Source organism: Macaca nemestrina, chromosome 6 (genome assembly GCF_043159975.1).
Source record: "Macaca nemestrina isolate mMacNem1 chromosome 6, mMacNem.hap1, whole genome shotgun sequence".
Lineage (NCBI taxonomy): Eukaryota > Metazoa > Chordata > Mammalia > Primates > Cercopithecidae > Macaca > Macaca nemestrina.
Window position 1 is genome coordinate 3,875,651 of NC_092130.1, and position 15,028 is coordinate 3,890,678.

General features: G+C 42.7%; 1 protein-coding gene across 2 annotated transcripts in view; it reads right to left on the reverse strand.

Moving 5' to 3' along the window:
• The window catches only part of LOC105480940 (Fas associated factor family member 2), a 60,575-nt gene that overhangs the window by 16,548 nt on the left and 28,999 nt on the right, over positions 1–15,028 (reverse strand). For both annotated transcript variants that reach the window (XM_011740145.3, XM_011740144.2), the window contains exons 2-4: positions 11,355–11,423; positions 3,946–4,080; positions 1,402–1,478 (exon numbers count right to left, since the gene is read on the reverse strand). In XM_011740145.3, coding sequence (XP_011738447.1) covers positions 1,402–1,478; positions 3,946–4,080; positions 11,355–11,402 — 260 coding nt within the window. In that variant the 5' untranslated portion in view covers positions 11,403–11,423. The remainder of the gene's footprint in view (positions 1–1,401; positions 1,479–3,945; positions 4,081–11,354; positions 11,424–15,028) is intronic.

Here is a 15,028-nt window from a genome sequence, read left to right on the forward strand (position 1 = left end):
ACAATGTAGGACAATCAGCTTTTTTTATTTTTTAGAAAAAAACAGAGATGTCAACTTAGTTTTCATTATGATTTTTAAAGGTTTCTACCTGTTCATTCTTAAATAAAACGGGGATGGAAAGAGTACTAAGCAATTAATTGATGACCATGAAGAACGTTGCTAAAGCAAGAAAGTCATTAAGCCAATAGCCTCATAAAACACCAAGGGGCCAATATAAAAGGTACTATCTGACCCTTGTACTTATGCAGCTGCTGGACTCACACCTTCAGACTCTGTGCCCTACAGCAGGGTAAAGGCTGTCCCATATTTGAAGGGAGGTACAGGTTCCCCGTATACACAAGGCCCAGACTACATATCCCAGCTCCATCTGCTCGCCTGGATGCCCATGAACATTTTAGTTCCCCATATCTGGCTCTGGGCCAGATAACCCAAGTGTGACGTGCTAGGAAGTTATGCCCCACTCATTTTCTGGCCCTGGACCCTCTGTAGCTTCCAATGATGAGCTCTTTTAATGGTACATGAAGGAAGCTAGAAGAAAGGTGAAGGTATGAAGCAAGTGGGTATATACATAAAAGGGTCCAGTGTTTGCAACCTAGGGGTTGCTGGAGCAAAGTGAAAAGGTACAGAAGGTACTAGGCGTGGTGGCTCACTTGAGGCCAGGAGCTCAAGATCAGCCTGGCCAACAAAATGAGACTCCATCTCTACTGTCTCTAGTAAAAATACAAAAATTAGTCGGGCGTGGTGGCGCATGCCTGTAATCCCAGCTACTTGGGAGGCTGAGGTATGAGAATCGCCTGAACCCAGGAGGTGAAGGTTGCAGTAAGTCGAGATGGTGGCACTGCACTCCAGCCTGGGCGACGGCAACAGAGCAAGACTCTGTTTCAAAAAAAGAGAAAAAAAAAAGAAAGAAAGAAAAGGTATAACGGGAGTGTCTAGAGAGGTCCAACTATTGTGGGAGGAATCAAGGGCAAACTGGGTAATCTCAGAGCAAGAGAATTTGTTGGGATTGTGAGTAGTCAGGTGGAGAAGTAGTTTAGGAAAAAAGTTCTAAGGAGTCTGAAGCTAGGAGATGACAGTGGTTAGAAAGGAAAGGGTGTGGACATCAACTACGAAGTGTAGAGGTGACAAATATGGTTGGGGGAGGGGGAGACAATATAGCCAGACTGGTTTTTGCAAACAATAGGTAAGACTGATGTAAAAACAATTTCATTTCACAATGCCTGCCAATGCTTCAACAATTTAAAATACTTTTATACTGTATTAAAAGACAGTTCGGGAAGAGTATTCAATCTCATGACAAATTGGCAAGTCAACATTGATAGAGCATAAAACTTATTTTGGCCTAAATTTGAGCTCTGAAGTCTTACTATTCTACTAACACATAAATCCAAAGGTACATACCTAAATATATCAAGTATCGTGTAATAGGTAAACCGGAATGGAAGCATTATCAAGTAATAACCCCATCCAAGCAGCCCCTGAAAGTCCAAAAACAAAGTTAGACACAATTCTCTCAATCTCTAATATTTTATCAAATGGCTAGGTCAGATTTTCTGACTCTTTTTTGTCCTTCCATGTGATTTGTTCCTCTAAAATACAGTTCCTTCTTCCTGGCCACCTCATCCTTCCTAAGTGCCACCATCCTTGGTCTTATTTCATCTTACTATCATTTTCTTTTTTGCATAATTTTTGTATTAAATCTGCTTTAAGGTCCAGAGCTGTGTCTCCTGCCTATAATCCCAGCACTTTGGGAGGCTGAGGGGGGCGGATCACCTGAGGTCAGGAGTTTGAGATCAGCCTGGCCAACATGATGAAACTCCATCTCTACTAAAAATACAAAAATTAGCCAGGCATGGTGGCATGCACCTGTAGTCCCAGCTACTTGGGGAGGCTGAGGCAGGAGAATCGCTTGAACCCAGGATGTGGAGGTTGCAATGATCTGAGATCGCGCCACTGAACTCCAGCCTGGGGGCAGAGCAAGACTCTGTCTCAAAAACAAACAAACAAACAAACAAAAACCAAAACTGCTTTAATACTTATTTTTGACAGCTACTTATATACTTGTCAAATTCAGTTGCAAGTTAATGTCCCCCAAATGATACATACTCATTCTTTCCTTTTTAGATTTATACATCAAAATATGGTATACAGAAATAGGCCAGGCTCGGTGGCTCACGCCTGTAATCCCAACACTTTGGGAGGCTGAGGCAGATGGATCACCTGAGGTCAAGAGTTCGAGACCAGCCTGGTCAACATGGTGAAACCCTGTCTCTACTAAAAATACAAAAATTAGCTGGGTATAGTGGCTCACACCTGTAATCCCAGCACTTTGGGAGGCCAAGGCAGGCAGATCACTTGAAGTCAGGAGTTTGGGACCAGCCTGGCCAACATGGTGAAACCCCATCTCTACTAAAAATACAAAAATTAGACAGGCGTGGTGGTGGGCGCCTGTAATCCCAGCTACTCGGGAGGCTAAGGCAGGAGAATCGCTTGAACCTGGGAGGCAGAGGTTGCAGTGAGCTGAGATCACGCCACTGCACTCCAGCCTGGGCAACAGAAGGAGATTTTGTCCCAAAACAAAACACACAAACATAAAAACCTAAAATAATGTATATAGAAATAGGAAGAAAGATAATCACTATTACTAACCTTGGACATTGGTATATAAATGTTAAATAATTGTATTAACCACAATGACAAATCCCCATATAGCTGCTTATCTTAGTAATAATGCTAATTATTATTGCTGTTATTAATTATTAAAACTAGCATACATCCAGGGCTCTATAGTTTATAAAGCATTTCACAGATGTCACATTGTGTTAACCTGAGACACTTTCTGTGTCTGCGGACAGGAAGCTCTGGAGCCCCACGGCTGACATGGGAATCTGCTACTGTACTTCAGAAAACCACAAAGCACTACTTAGAAACATGTTTTAAAACATCAAGTAGGCCAAGTGCAGTGGCTCAAGCCTGTAATTTCAGCACTTTGGGAGGCTGAGGTGGGCAGATAACTTGAGCTCAGGAGTTTAAGACCAGCCTAGGCAACATAGCAAGACCCCATCTCTACAAAAAATACAAAAATTAACCAGGATGGTGGCGCACACCTGTAGTCCCAGTTACTTAGGAGGCTGAGGTGGAGGACTGCTTGAGCCCAGGAGGTCTAGCCTGCAGTGAGCCAAGATTGTGCCACTGCACTCCAGGCTGGGTGACAGAGTGAAACACTGTCTCAAACAGAACAAAACAAAACAAAAATCAAGTACTCCACAAAAAGGCTTGATGATGGAGAAAATTCTAACTGTTGCAATGTTAAAGGGAATGTTCTCTTAGGATTCTAAATGCAAGTATAAAAGTATAAGAAGTGAGTATAACCCCAAGGATAAGAAAAAGAAAGTCCAAGAAGTTCTTCAGAGTTCATTATCAGGTACACATCTGACTTCCTTCACTAGACTGTGAAAAATTGAATTTGAAATGGGAAGATTGGCTCTTTATTCATGTCTGGATCCCCAGTAGCAAAATACCAGGCTATTGGAGTGCTCTTAAATATCTGTCAAATTTAAGTGAACCACCTCCTTGCTACTAGCCCTTCAAGGCTAATTTCAAAGACGTGGCCAAAGCTCCTACAAAGATTCCATGTACTTCCTCAAAAGTAGTTTAAGATTAAGTAAACTGAAGCAACAAAGAACTTGAGTAAACAAATTGTAACTTAAGAGATAGAAAACACTCTCCAAATAACTGGCAAAGAATAGAAAACAAAAAACTTAGCAGTTTCTATAACAATTCCTTGAGGAATCAAGGCAAAATTATATACCCAAGGGGCCAAGTCTAACTAACAGGTTTACATTCTAAATATTTATTTTGCTCCTGTCACAGGGAGATCAATATAACCAAGTGAATATACTTAAAAATAAAAATGGGGGAAATTCCAGCTATGAAATAACTTGCCCTTGGTTGAGGTCTTGAGACAACATAGCTGTAGATCCTGTGGTCAGCTGTATTAACCTGCAGGGGTCGTGATGGAGGCGGGTTGAAAACACTAGGTACACCCTCTTGTTCATTCAATCTGTCCTGTACAGCAGCCTGAGAAGGAAAACAGAGTAGCAAGAGTTTCAGTGACGCTCAAATCAACCCAGAAAAAGAGGTGAGGCAACTATTGCGTGGTATTCCAAAATAGGATGGCCAGTAATACACCAAAAGGTCACTTGAGGAGTGTACCTTCACGGACCTTTTAACCGGCTATACTGGGAGGCAATGTGGAGAGATGGCTCCAGAATGCATACACAGTAGAGGAGACGAGGAAACTTGTCTGGAAGCTACATTTATGCAGCAAGCACACTGCCTTTATTCAGATGGTATGTATTATTTAGGGTTGCTGGGATATAAAGTGCTTCACTGTACAATCCCAGGAAAAGCCATCCTCAGAGAATACAATGTGGGCGGTAACCCTGGAGTTATGCAGTGAAGCAGTCCTGATGAGTGGCATCTGATGAAGGGGTTTGCAGCAGAGAAGCTTCGGTCTGATCCTAGCTCCATCTCTCAGAAAAGGTGCTCAATGTATGAGCCTTAGGTCAGGTGCGGTGGCTCAAACCTGTAATCCTAACACTTTGGGAGGCTGAGGTGAGAGGATTGCTTGAGCCCAGAGACCACAAATTCGAGACCAGCCGGGGCAATGAAGCGAGACCCTGTCTCTAAAAATAAAAAATAAAGAAGAAAAAAACATGAGCCTCAGTTTCCTTATGTGCAAAATAAAGGAACAATATTTCTCAGAGTTAATCTAAAAATGTAATGAGTTGGCCGTACATAAAGATCCTAATACAACTCCTGCCAGACTACTGATACGCAGTTTAAAACACTCATTCCCTCCTGAACTCTGTCCTTAAAATAGATATTTATCTCAATGTAGTAAAAAAAAGTTGGCCTTACCCAAAGAGATATCTGGCCTTTGCCTTTTGGGAGGTAATCTATGTCAGACCTGATAAGCATGTCTTTGTTACCAGATTTTAGGTTGCAGCTGCAACACCCAGTAGTCTTAGGGTGAAAGCTGGCCATGCCAGAAAGACCAACCATGTGGTTTAGGGTGGGGAACTTTGGACAACTTGGTATCAGTTGACTTGAAGATTGAGTTCAACCATGTGGGCAGCCAAGCAAATCAATCATGCCTATGTAATGATGCCCTAATAAATACTCTGGAAGCACTGAAGCTTCCGTGGTTGGCAATACAGTAGTCCCTCCTTATCCACAGGGATATATTCCAAGACCTCTAGTAGATTCCTGAAATCATGTATAGTACCAAACTTGAATGCTGTCAATCGGAAGCTGTTTCTCTTCATGTCTTCCACTCAGAAAATGCCTTTTCCATCTTAACTAAGCACTTATCATGCACTGTGGCTGCAATTTTTGCAGAAGTGTGACAACAAAACTAGCATGAATTTCTTTTTCTTCACAATTTCACAAACACAAGCTAGATCTTAGCAACCTCAGCATACAATTTTTTTTTTATTTCCTTATTAAGTCAGGAACTTTAACCCTTTTTTTTTCTTGAGACGGAGTCTTACTCTGTTGCGCTGGCTGGAGTGCAGTGACACGATCTCAGCTCACTCCCCACCCCGGGTTCAAGCGATTCTGCTGCCTCTCAGACTCCCGAGTAGCTGGGATTACAGGCTCCTGCCACCATGCCCGGCTAATTTTTGTATTTTTAGTAGAGACGGGATTTCACCATCTTGGCCAGGCTGGTCTTGAACGCCTCACCTCACGATCTACCCACCTTGGCTTCCCAAAATGCTGGGATTACAGGCATGAGCCACCACACCTGGCCAGGAACTTTAACCTTTTCACTTAAAAGACACATTTCCTGGCTTCTCTCTGGCATATCTGAGTTGCCAGTATCACTACTCTTGTGCTTTGGGGCCAATATTAAGTAAAATAGGGGGACCTGAACAAAAGCACTGTAATGGCACAACAGTTGATCTGATAACAGCTACTAATTGACTAACACGTGGGTCTGTATACAGCGTGGAGACACTGAACAAAGGGATAATTAACGTTCTGGGTAAGGTAGAGTGGGACAGAGTGAGATTTCATCATGCTTCTCAGAACAGCATGCATTTTAAAACTTATGAATTGTTTATTTCTGGAATCTTACACCTAAAATTTTCAAACCACAGTTGTTTACGAGTAACTGAAACCACAGAATGTGAAACTGTGGGTAGGAGGGGGCTACTATACTTCATGCATATTGTCATATATCTATGCCAAGAAGGTAATGTCTCCTGACTCTGCAGGAGCGTAGTATGCAAGCTTCATGTCCAAAATCCTTTTAGTATGCAAGCTTCATGTCCAAAATCCTTTTAGACTCTGCCCCCTTTTTCTCTTTTTTTTTGAGACGGAGTCTAGCTCTGTCACCAGGCTGGAGTGCAGTGGTGCAATCTCGGCTCACTGTAACTTCCGCCTCCCAGGTTCAAGCAATTCTCCCACCTCATCCTCCCGAGTAACTGGGATTACAGGCAGGTACTGCCACGCCCAGCTACTTTTTGTATTTTTAGTAGAGATGGGGTTTCACCATGCTGGCCAGGATGGTCTTAAACTCCCCACCTCGTGATCCACCCACCTCGGCCTCCCAAAGTGCTAGGATTTCAGGCATGAGCCATGACACCTGGCTAATTCTGCCCTATTTGTCTCTTCCGTCAGCTGCTTTTAATGTATATGTTCCCTATAATAAACTATAACTATGACTGTAACAGCTTTCAGTGAGTTCTAGTGAATTAGCAAATCTGAAGATGGTTTTGCGACCATCTGAAACTGCAGGTGGTTTCAGAAGTGAAAGTGGTCTTTCGGAGGGCAGTGTGCCCTCTAAACTCAATTACTCGCTTCAAACTTGAAATTTGGCTAATATCAAGTAGGCCCCTAGTTTTATAATTCATTGAGGAAAGAATAATCTTTCAACAAATGATGGTGAGATAATTGGACATCCACATGCAAAAGAAAGTGGATTAACCCCTAGATCACACTATACATAAAAAGTAACTACAAATACATCAAATACATCAAAAACCTAAATATAAGAGCTGAAATTATAAAACTCTTAAAACAAGGGTATAAATCTTCACAACCTCAGATTAAGCAAAAGTATCTTAGATATGACAACAAAAGCACAAGCGACAAAAGAAAAAAGTAGATAAATTGGACTTCATCAAAAAGAAAAACTCTTCTGCATCAAATTACACTATCATGAATGGGGCAAGATGGCATGCACCTGTAGTCCCAGCTATCAGGGAGGGTAAGGGAGGAGGGCTTCTTGAGCCCAGGAGTTCAAGGTTACAGTGAGCTATGGTCATGCCACTGCACTCTAGCCTGGGCAAGAAACCAAGACTCCATCTCTCAAAAAAACCAAAATACAAAAACCACAAACCACTATCAAGAGAGTAAAAAGATAACTCACAGAATGGGAGAAAACATTTGCAAATCAAATATCAGATAAGTGCCAGGCATGGTGGCTCATGTCTGTAATCACAGCACTTTGGAAAGACAAGGTGGGAGAATCACTGGAGCCCAGGAGTTTAAGACAAGCCTGGTCAATACAGCGAGACCCCATCTGTACAAAAAATAAAAAAATAAAGTATTAGTTGGGCGTGGTGGTGTGTGCTTGTAGTCCTAGCTACTCAGGAGGCTGAAGTGAAAGGATCACTTGAGTCCGGCAGGTCAAGGCTGCAGTTAGCCATAACAGTACCACTGTACTCCAGCCTGGGCAACAGAGAGAAATCCTGTCTCAAAAAACACAAACTGGCCAGACATGCTGGCTTACACCTGTAATTCCAGCAATTTGGGAGGCAGAGGCGGGTGGATCACTTGAGGCCAGGAGTTCAAGATCAGCCTGGCCAACATGGAGAAACCTCGCCTCTAGTAAAAATACAAAAATTAGCCGGGCATGGGGCACTTGTAGTCCCAGCCACTCAGGAGGCTGAGGAAGGAAAACTGTTTGAACCTGGGAGGTGGAGGCTGCAGTGAGTCGTGATCATGCCACTGCACTCTAGCCTGTGCCACAGAGTGAAACTTCATCTCAAAAAAACAAAAACAAAAACAAACTTTCACAGCTCAATATGAAAAAGATAATCAAATTTAAAAACTGGCAAAGGACCTGAATAGACATTTTTGCAAAGAAGATACACAAACGTTCAACAAGAATATGAAAAAATATTCAACATAATTTTAGCCACTAGGGAAATGCAAATCAAAACCACATAGAGAGAGTACTTCACACTCACTAGGGTGAGTATGATCTAAAAGACAAATATTAACAAGTGTTGGTGAGGGTGTGGAGAAATTGAGACCTTCATACAATGCTGTTGGGAATTTAAAATGGTATAATCACTTTGAAAACAGTCTGGGAGCTCTTCAAAAGGTTAAACATAGTGCTACCATATGACTCAGAGAAGTCCATTCCTAGGTACAGACCCAAGAGAAATGAAAACACATATTCATAGGGCTGGGCGCGGTGGCTCAAGCCTGTAATCCCAGCACTTTGGGAGGCTGAGACGGGCGGATCACGAGTTCAGGAGATCGAGATCATCCTGGCTAACACGGTGAAACCCCGTCTCTACTAAAATACAAAAAAAATTAGCCGGGCGAGGTGGCGGGCGCCTGTACTCCCAGCTACTCGGGAGGCTGAGGCAGGAGAATGGCGTGAACCCGGGAGGCGGGGCTTGCAGTGAGCTGAGATCCAGCCACTGCACTCCAGCCTGGGCAACAGAGCCAGACTCCGTCTCAGAAAAAAAAAAAAAAAAAAAAAAGAAAACACATATTCACACAAAAACTTGAACACTAGGGCCTGGTGTGGTAGTGTGGGCCTGTAGTTCCATCTACTTGAAGCTGAGGTCAGAGGAATGCTCGAGCCCAGGAGTTCAACTGCAGTGAGCTATGATCAAACCTGCACTCCAGCTTGGGTGACAGAATAAGACCTTGTCTCTCTTTCTCTCTTTTTTTTTTCCTTTTGAGACGGAGTCTCACCCTGTCGCTCAGGCTGGAGTGCAGTGGTGCGATCTCGGCTCACCGCAAGCTCTGCCTCCCAGGTTCACGCCATTCTCCTGCCTCAGCCTCCTGAGTAGCTGGGACTACAGGCACCCGCCACCACGCCCGGCTAATTTTTTGTATTTTTAGTAGAGACAAGGTTTCACCATGTTAGCCAGGATGGTCGCGATCTCCTGACCTCATGATCTGCCCGCCTCAGCCTCCCAAAGTGTTGGGATTATAGGTGTGAACCACCACGCCCGGCCCAAACCTGTCTCTTAAAAATAAAAAAACAAGGCCAGGTGCGGTGGCTCATGCCTGTAATCCCAGCACTTTGGGAGGCCAAGGTGAGTGGATCGGAAGGTCAGGAGATCAAGACTAGCCTGGCCAGCATGGTGAAACCTCATCTCTACTGAAAATACAAAAAATTAGCCGGGCGTGGTGGCGCACGCCTGTAATCCCAGCTACTCGGGAGACTGAGGCAGGAGAGTCGCTTGAACCCAGGAGGCAGAGGTTGCAATGAGCCAAGATCACACCATTGCACTCCAGCCTGGGCAACAAGAACGAAACTCCATCTCAAAAAAAATAAAAAGAAATAAAGACAAAAAAACAAAAAGCAAAACTCTCCAGATCCTCTGTTCCATTTCCTATGCTCATCTCATTTGCATTCATTTATTTTTTTTAAATTATACTTTAAGTTCTGGGATACATGTGCAGAATGTGCAGGTTTGTTACATAGGTATACACATGCCATGGTGGTTTGCTGCACCCATCAACCCGTCATCTACATTAGGTATTTCTCCTAATGCTATCCCTCCCCCAGACCCCCAGACCCCCAGTCCCCCACTCCCCGAGAGGCCCTGTGTGTTATGTTCCCCTCCCATCATTTATTACAAACTGAAATTCTCTAGAATTAAGTTCCATAAGAGTAGGGACTTGGCTGGATGTGGTGGCTCACAACTGTAATCCCAGTACTTTGGGAAGCTGAGGCAGGAGGATTGCTTGAGCCCAGGAATTCAAGACCAGCTTGGGCAACATAGCAAGACCCCGTCTCCACAAAAACATTAAAAATTAGCTGGGCATGGTGTTACATGTTTGTAGTCCCAGCTATTTGGGAGGCTGGGGCAGGAAAATCGCTTGAGCCCAGAAGTCAAAGGCTGTAGTGAGGTACGCTTGTGCCAATGCATTCCAGTCCAGGTGACAGAGCAAGACCCCGTCTTAAAAAAATTAAAAAAGAGTAAGGACTTACTTTTGTTCACTAATATAATGTCAGAGCCTGAGTTTAATTGCTCAAAAATGTGTTGAATAATGAAATCATATTAGGAATACATTTTTAGGAATCCAGCATCCTATTTAAATAGCAGATAATAATTAAAACAGTAATTTGAGATCAAAAAGGTGTTTGACAAAATTCAGCATCCACTCAGTATAAACTATTAATATACTAAGAATGGAAGGGAAACATCAACAGATATTTATTTCCATGTTATATGCTAGGAATACAGTAGTTAAAACAAAACAAAAAAATCTTTGTTCTTAGGGAGCTTACATCCTTGGGGATCTATCTCAAAGTAACAACTAACATCACACTTGCTAATAAAAAATCAGAGGCATGGTCAGGCGCGGTGGCACACGCGGGTAATCCCAGCACTTTGGAAGGCTGAGCAGGGCAGATCATCTGAGGTCAGCAGTTCAAGACCAGCATGGCCAACATGGTGAAACCCCATCTCTACTAAAAATACAAATTAGCCAGGTGCAGTGGTGTGCGCCTGTAGTCCCAGCTACTCAGGAGGCTGAGGTAGGAGAATCGCTTGAACTTGGGAGGCAGAGGTTGCAGTGAGCAGAGAGCATGCCACTGCACTCTAGCCTGGGTGACAGAGCAAGACTCCGTCTCAAAAAAAAAAAAAAAAAAAAAAAAAAATTCAGAGGCATTATAGTGAGGACAAAACACTATTACCATTATCAACTGACAGTGTTTTAATTCTAGCTAATTCAATGGTCAAGGAGAAGAGTTGCAGAGAACACGACTACTCAGACAATCTCAAAGAATGTAAGAAGAAGGTTCACATCAAAACATCTGGTTAAAAACTAAATATACAAAAACCAGTTGTTTTACCAACAAGATACTAACTAACAGTAGGGGGTAGGGCACTATACCGAGGGATTTAGTCACAAATTTTTCTATGATTTTATAAACTTTCTCACATTCTTTACCTTCCCACACTTTTATTTTTGAGTCATAATTCTGAAAAAAATCTACTGAAAAGATTCCTGCTATGGAAAAACATACGGTTTTGATTCTTAATCAGACCAGACAAAAAGAAATAAGCTCAGAATGCATCCTATTATACCTCTATGTTCCAGTTATGCTGTTCCAAGGTATGGCGACACTGATCCATAGATTCTATGCCAGTCAGATCCTGAAAAGAAGGATAAAAACAAAAAGTTACTTAGAGAAAAACCAACAGTATACATATGAGTATTTTTACACCAAATGCTGCTAGGAAGATACACTAAAAAATGTTACAAGTGGGTGTGAAAGTATGGTAAAACTTCACCGATTCGGAATTTATACAGTCAGCTAACTGTTCTAGACACATAAAGAACTAAAAAAATGATAATTCCTTTTAAAACTTCAAGGCTTTCAACTAGGAGTACTGACTAAGATCAATATTCTCTCAAATTCAAGTTTGAAAAATTAAAGATTGTTCAACCTGTGGGCTAAGCAAAATATTATTTAATGCTAAACAACTATTCTGTTGATAGTACAGGTTGAGCATCCCAAATCTGAAATCTAAAATGCTCCAACATTTTTTGAAACATTTTGAGTGCTGACATGTCTCAAAGGAAATGCATAGTGGAACATTTCAGATTTGAGATGCTCAACCAGTATAACATAAATATTCCAAAATCTTAACACAATCCAAATCTGAAACACTTGTGGTTCCAAGTACTTTGGACAAAGAATACTCAACCTCTAAATAATGATGTAATGCGCCTTTTCTGCAAAACGTCATGCCTTTCATTAACTTATTTCGTTTTATATACTGGTATTAACCTAGTTTATAATATGAACTGTGTAAAACCTAACATACCCCATCCCCCTACACTGTTTTTTCGAGACAGGGTCTTGCTGTCACCCAGTTTGGAGTGCAATAGCGCCATGACTGCTCACTGCAGTCTCAATTTCCCAGGCTGAAGCAATCCTCCCACCTCAGCCTCCTGAGTAGCTGGCACTGCAGGTGTGCACCACCACACCCAGCTAAATTTTGGATGTTTTTTGTAAAGACAGGGTCTCCCTATATTCCTCAGGCTGGTCTCCAACTCCAGGGCTCAAGCAATCCTCCTGCCTTGGCCTCCCAAAGTGCTGGGATTATAGGCGTAAGCCACTGCAGTTACAGTATTTTCTCACTATTTCCCTTCAGATATCCAATATTCAGCAAATCTAACAGTTCATGTATGTACACATCTCATGCCCAGAATTTCCACAGAGCTAAACTGTAGCATTCCTTTAAAGTCTAATATAAAAGCCAAAACCATCCATCTATTCATCCATCCTTTCATTTGACAAATGTGGGCTATACGCCTATTCTGTACAGCACTTACTTACTATATTGGAGGGATAGAAAATGAATAAGATATAGCCTCTATCCTCAAGAAACTCCTCTAAACACCCAGTAGGCTTCAGGGCAAAGAGACTGATCTCAACCTGACAAGAATGTAGTAGCATGGACTGATGAGTCTGAAAACTGAAGTTCTTGCCTAATTCTGTACCCTATGGCCATGGACAGGCACATTTTAACTCTGAATTTAGTTTCCTTTATGTGCAATGTGAAGGGTTTAATGTGGAATGCATTTCTTTTCCAGAGCTTAAAAAAATGAAACAAAATTCAAAAACCGAAGTTTAGATTTTTAGGTATACAAGTTTTCATTTTTTATAATTATACATGTAGTACAAAAACTTGCAATAAAAAATTTTAATGTTGGCCGGGCACGGTGGCTCAAGCCTGTAATCCCAGCACTTTAGGAGGCCGAGACGGGCGGATCACGAGGTCAGGAGATCGAGACCATCCTGGCTAACACGGTGAAACCCTGTCTCTACTAAAAAAAAAAAATACAAAAAAAAAAAAAAAAAAAACTAGCCGGGCGAGGTGGCGGGTGCCTGTAGTCCCAGCTACTCGGGAGGCTGAGGTAGGAGAATGGCATAAACCTGGGAGGCGGAGCTTGCAGTGAGCTGAGATCCGGCCACTGCACTCCAGCCTGGGCGACAGAGCTAGACTCCGTCTCAAAAAAAAAAAATTTTAATGTTTAAAATACTGAAATTGAAAAGTTCCTTTAAGAACTGCTGGCTTTGACAGTTCTGAGTCTGGATTTTAGGTCCTGACCATTATAGAACTCTTCTCATTTGACTATTCCCTTCTGGCTTCTAATAGGACCCCCTTAACTTTCAATGCTCTACATTACAACCCACTAAAGGATTGGGATATCCAGGGCTCCTCCTTCTCGCTGTGGATTCTCTTTAAGAATTGGACTCTAGGCCAGGGGTGGTGGCTCACGCCTGTAATCCCAGCACTTTGGGAGGCTGAGGTGGGCGGATCACTTGAGGTCAGGAGTTCAAGACCAGCCTGGCCAACATGGTAAAACCCCATCTCTACTTAAAAAAAAAAAAAAAAAAAAATTAGCTGGGCACATTGGTGCTGCATACCTGTAGTCCCAGATACTCAGGAGGCTGCGGCAAGGGAACTGCTTGAACCCAGGAGGCAGAGGCTGTAGTGAGCCAAGATCATGCCACTACACTCCAGCCTGGGTAACAGAGCAAGACTCCATCTCCAAAAAAAAAAAGAATTGGAATTGGACTCATCTTAACATCTTCCCAGTGTGCAAATGACTGCTCTCTCCTCTAAATATCAAAATTGTTTTCTCTCTCTCTTATGTGCCTATTGTTTCCTATCTTATGATTATTTACATTCATTCTATTGCTGTCTCAGAGGTAATGTAAGTTCTCTGAGAGCAGGGAACGATTCACTGTAATATTCACTAGTACCAAGCACACAGTATGGGCTTAAATCGTTGTAGAAGAATCAGTCCAAGTTAAAAGGTTCTTTTTGTATAAGCTTCAGTCATCATAGCTATAAGCTGAAATCCTCTAGACACTATCAGAAAATCTCATTTTACATTAATACATTATATTTTTAAATTTTGTTTTGGGAATTTTTTTTTTTTTTTTTTTTTTTTTTTTAGACAGGCTCTGTCTGGCTCTGCTGCCCAGGCTAGAGTGCAGTGGCACGATCTTGGCTCACTTGCAACCGCTGTCTCTCAGGCTCAAATGATCCTCCCATCTCAGCCTCCTGAGTAGCTGGAACCACAGGTGTGTGCCACCACGCTTGGCTAATTTTTCTGTTTTTCTTGGGTAGAGACAGGATTTCACCATGTTGCCCAGGCTGGCCTTGAACTCCTGGGCTCAAGCGATCCTCCCGCCTTGGCCTCCCAATGTGTTGGGATTATAGGCGTGAGCCACCATACCTGGCTGTTGGGGTTTTTTAACTTCAAATGTTCTGACTAGATGCCAAGCTGGTTGTTAAAACATTACAAATTTGTAGAATTTTCCTGAAAATCAGTAAGGCAGGAAAGAACTCAGGAAGCAGTGTTTGTTCTTAAAGCTCCTCAGCTGATTCTAATGTACAGCCGAGCTGGGAAATCCGTGGTATTAACAGTAATTCTTTTTTTTTAGACGAAGTGTCGCTCTTGTCCCCCAGGCTGGAGTGCGATGGCGGGGTCTCAGCTCACTGCAACCTCCACCTCCCGGGTTCAAGCAATTCTCCTGCCTTGGCTCCCCGAGGAGCTGGGATTACAGGTGCCTGCCACCACGCCTGGCAAGTTTTTGTATTTTTAGTAGAGATGGGGTTTCACCATGTTGGTCAGGCTGGTCTCGAACTCCTGACCTCAGGTGATCCACCTGTCTCGGCCTCCCAAAATGCTGGGATTACAGGCGTGAGCCACCACGCCTGGCCGGTATTGATATGTA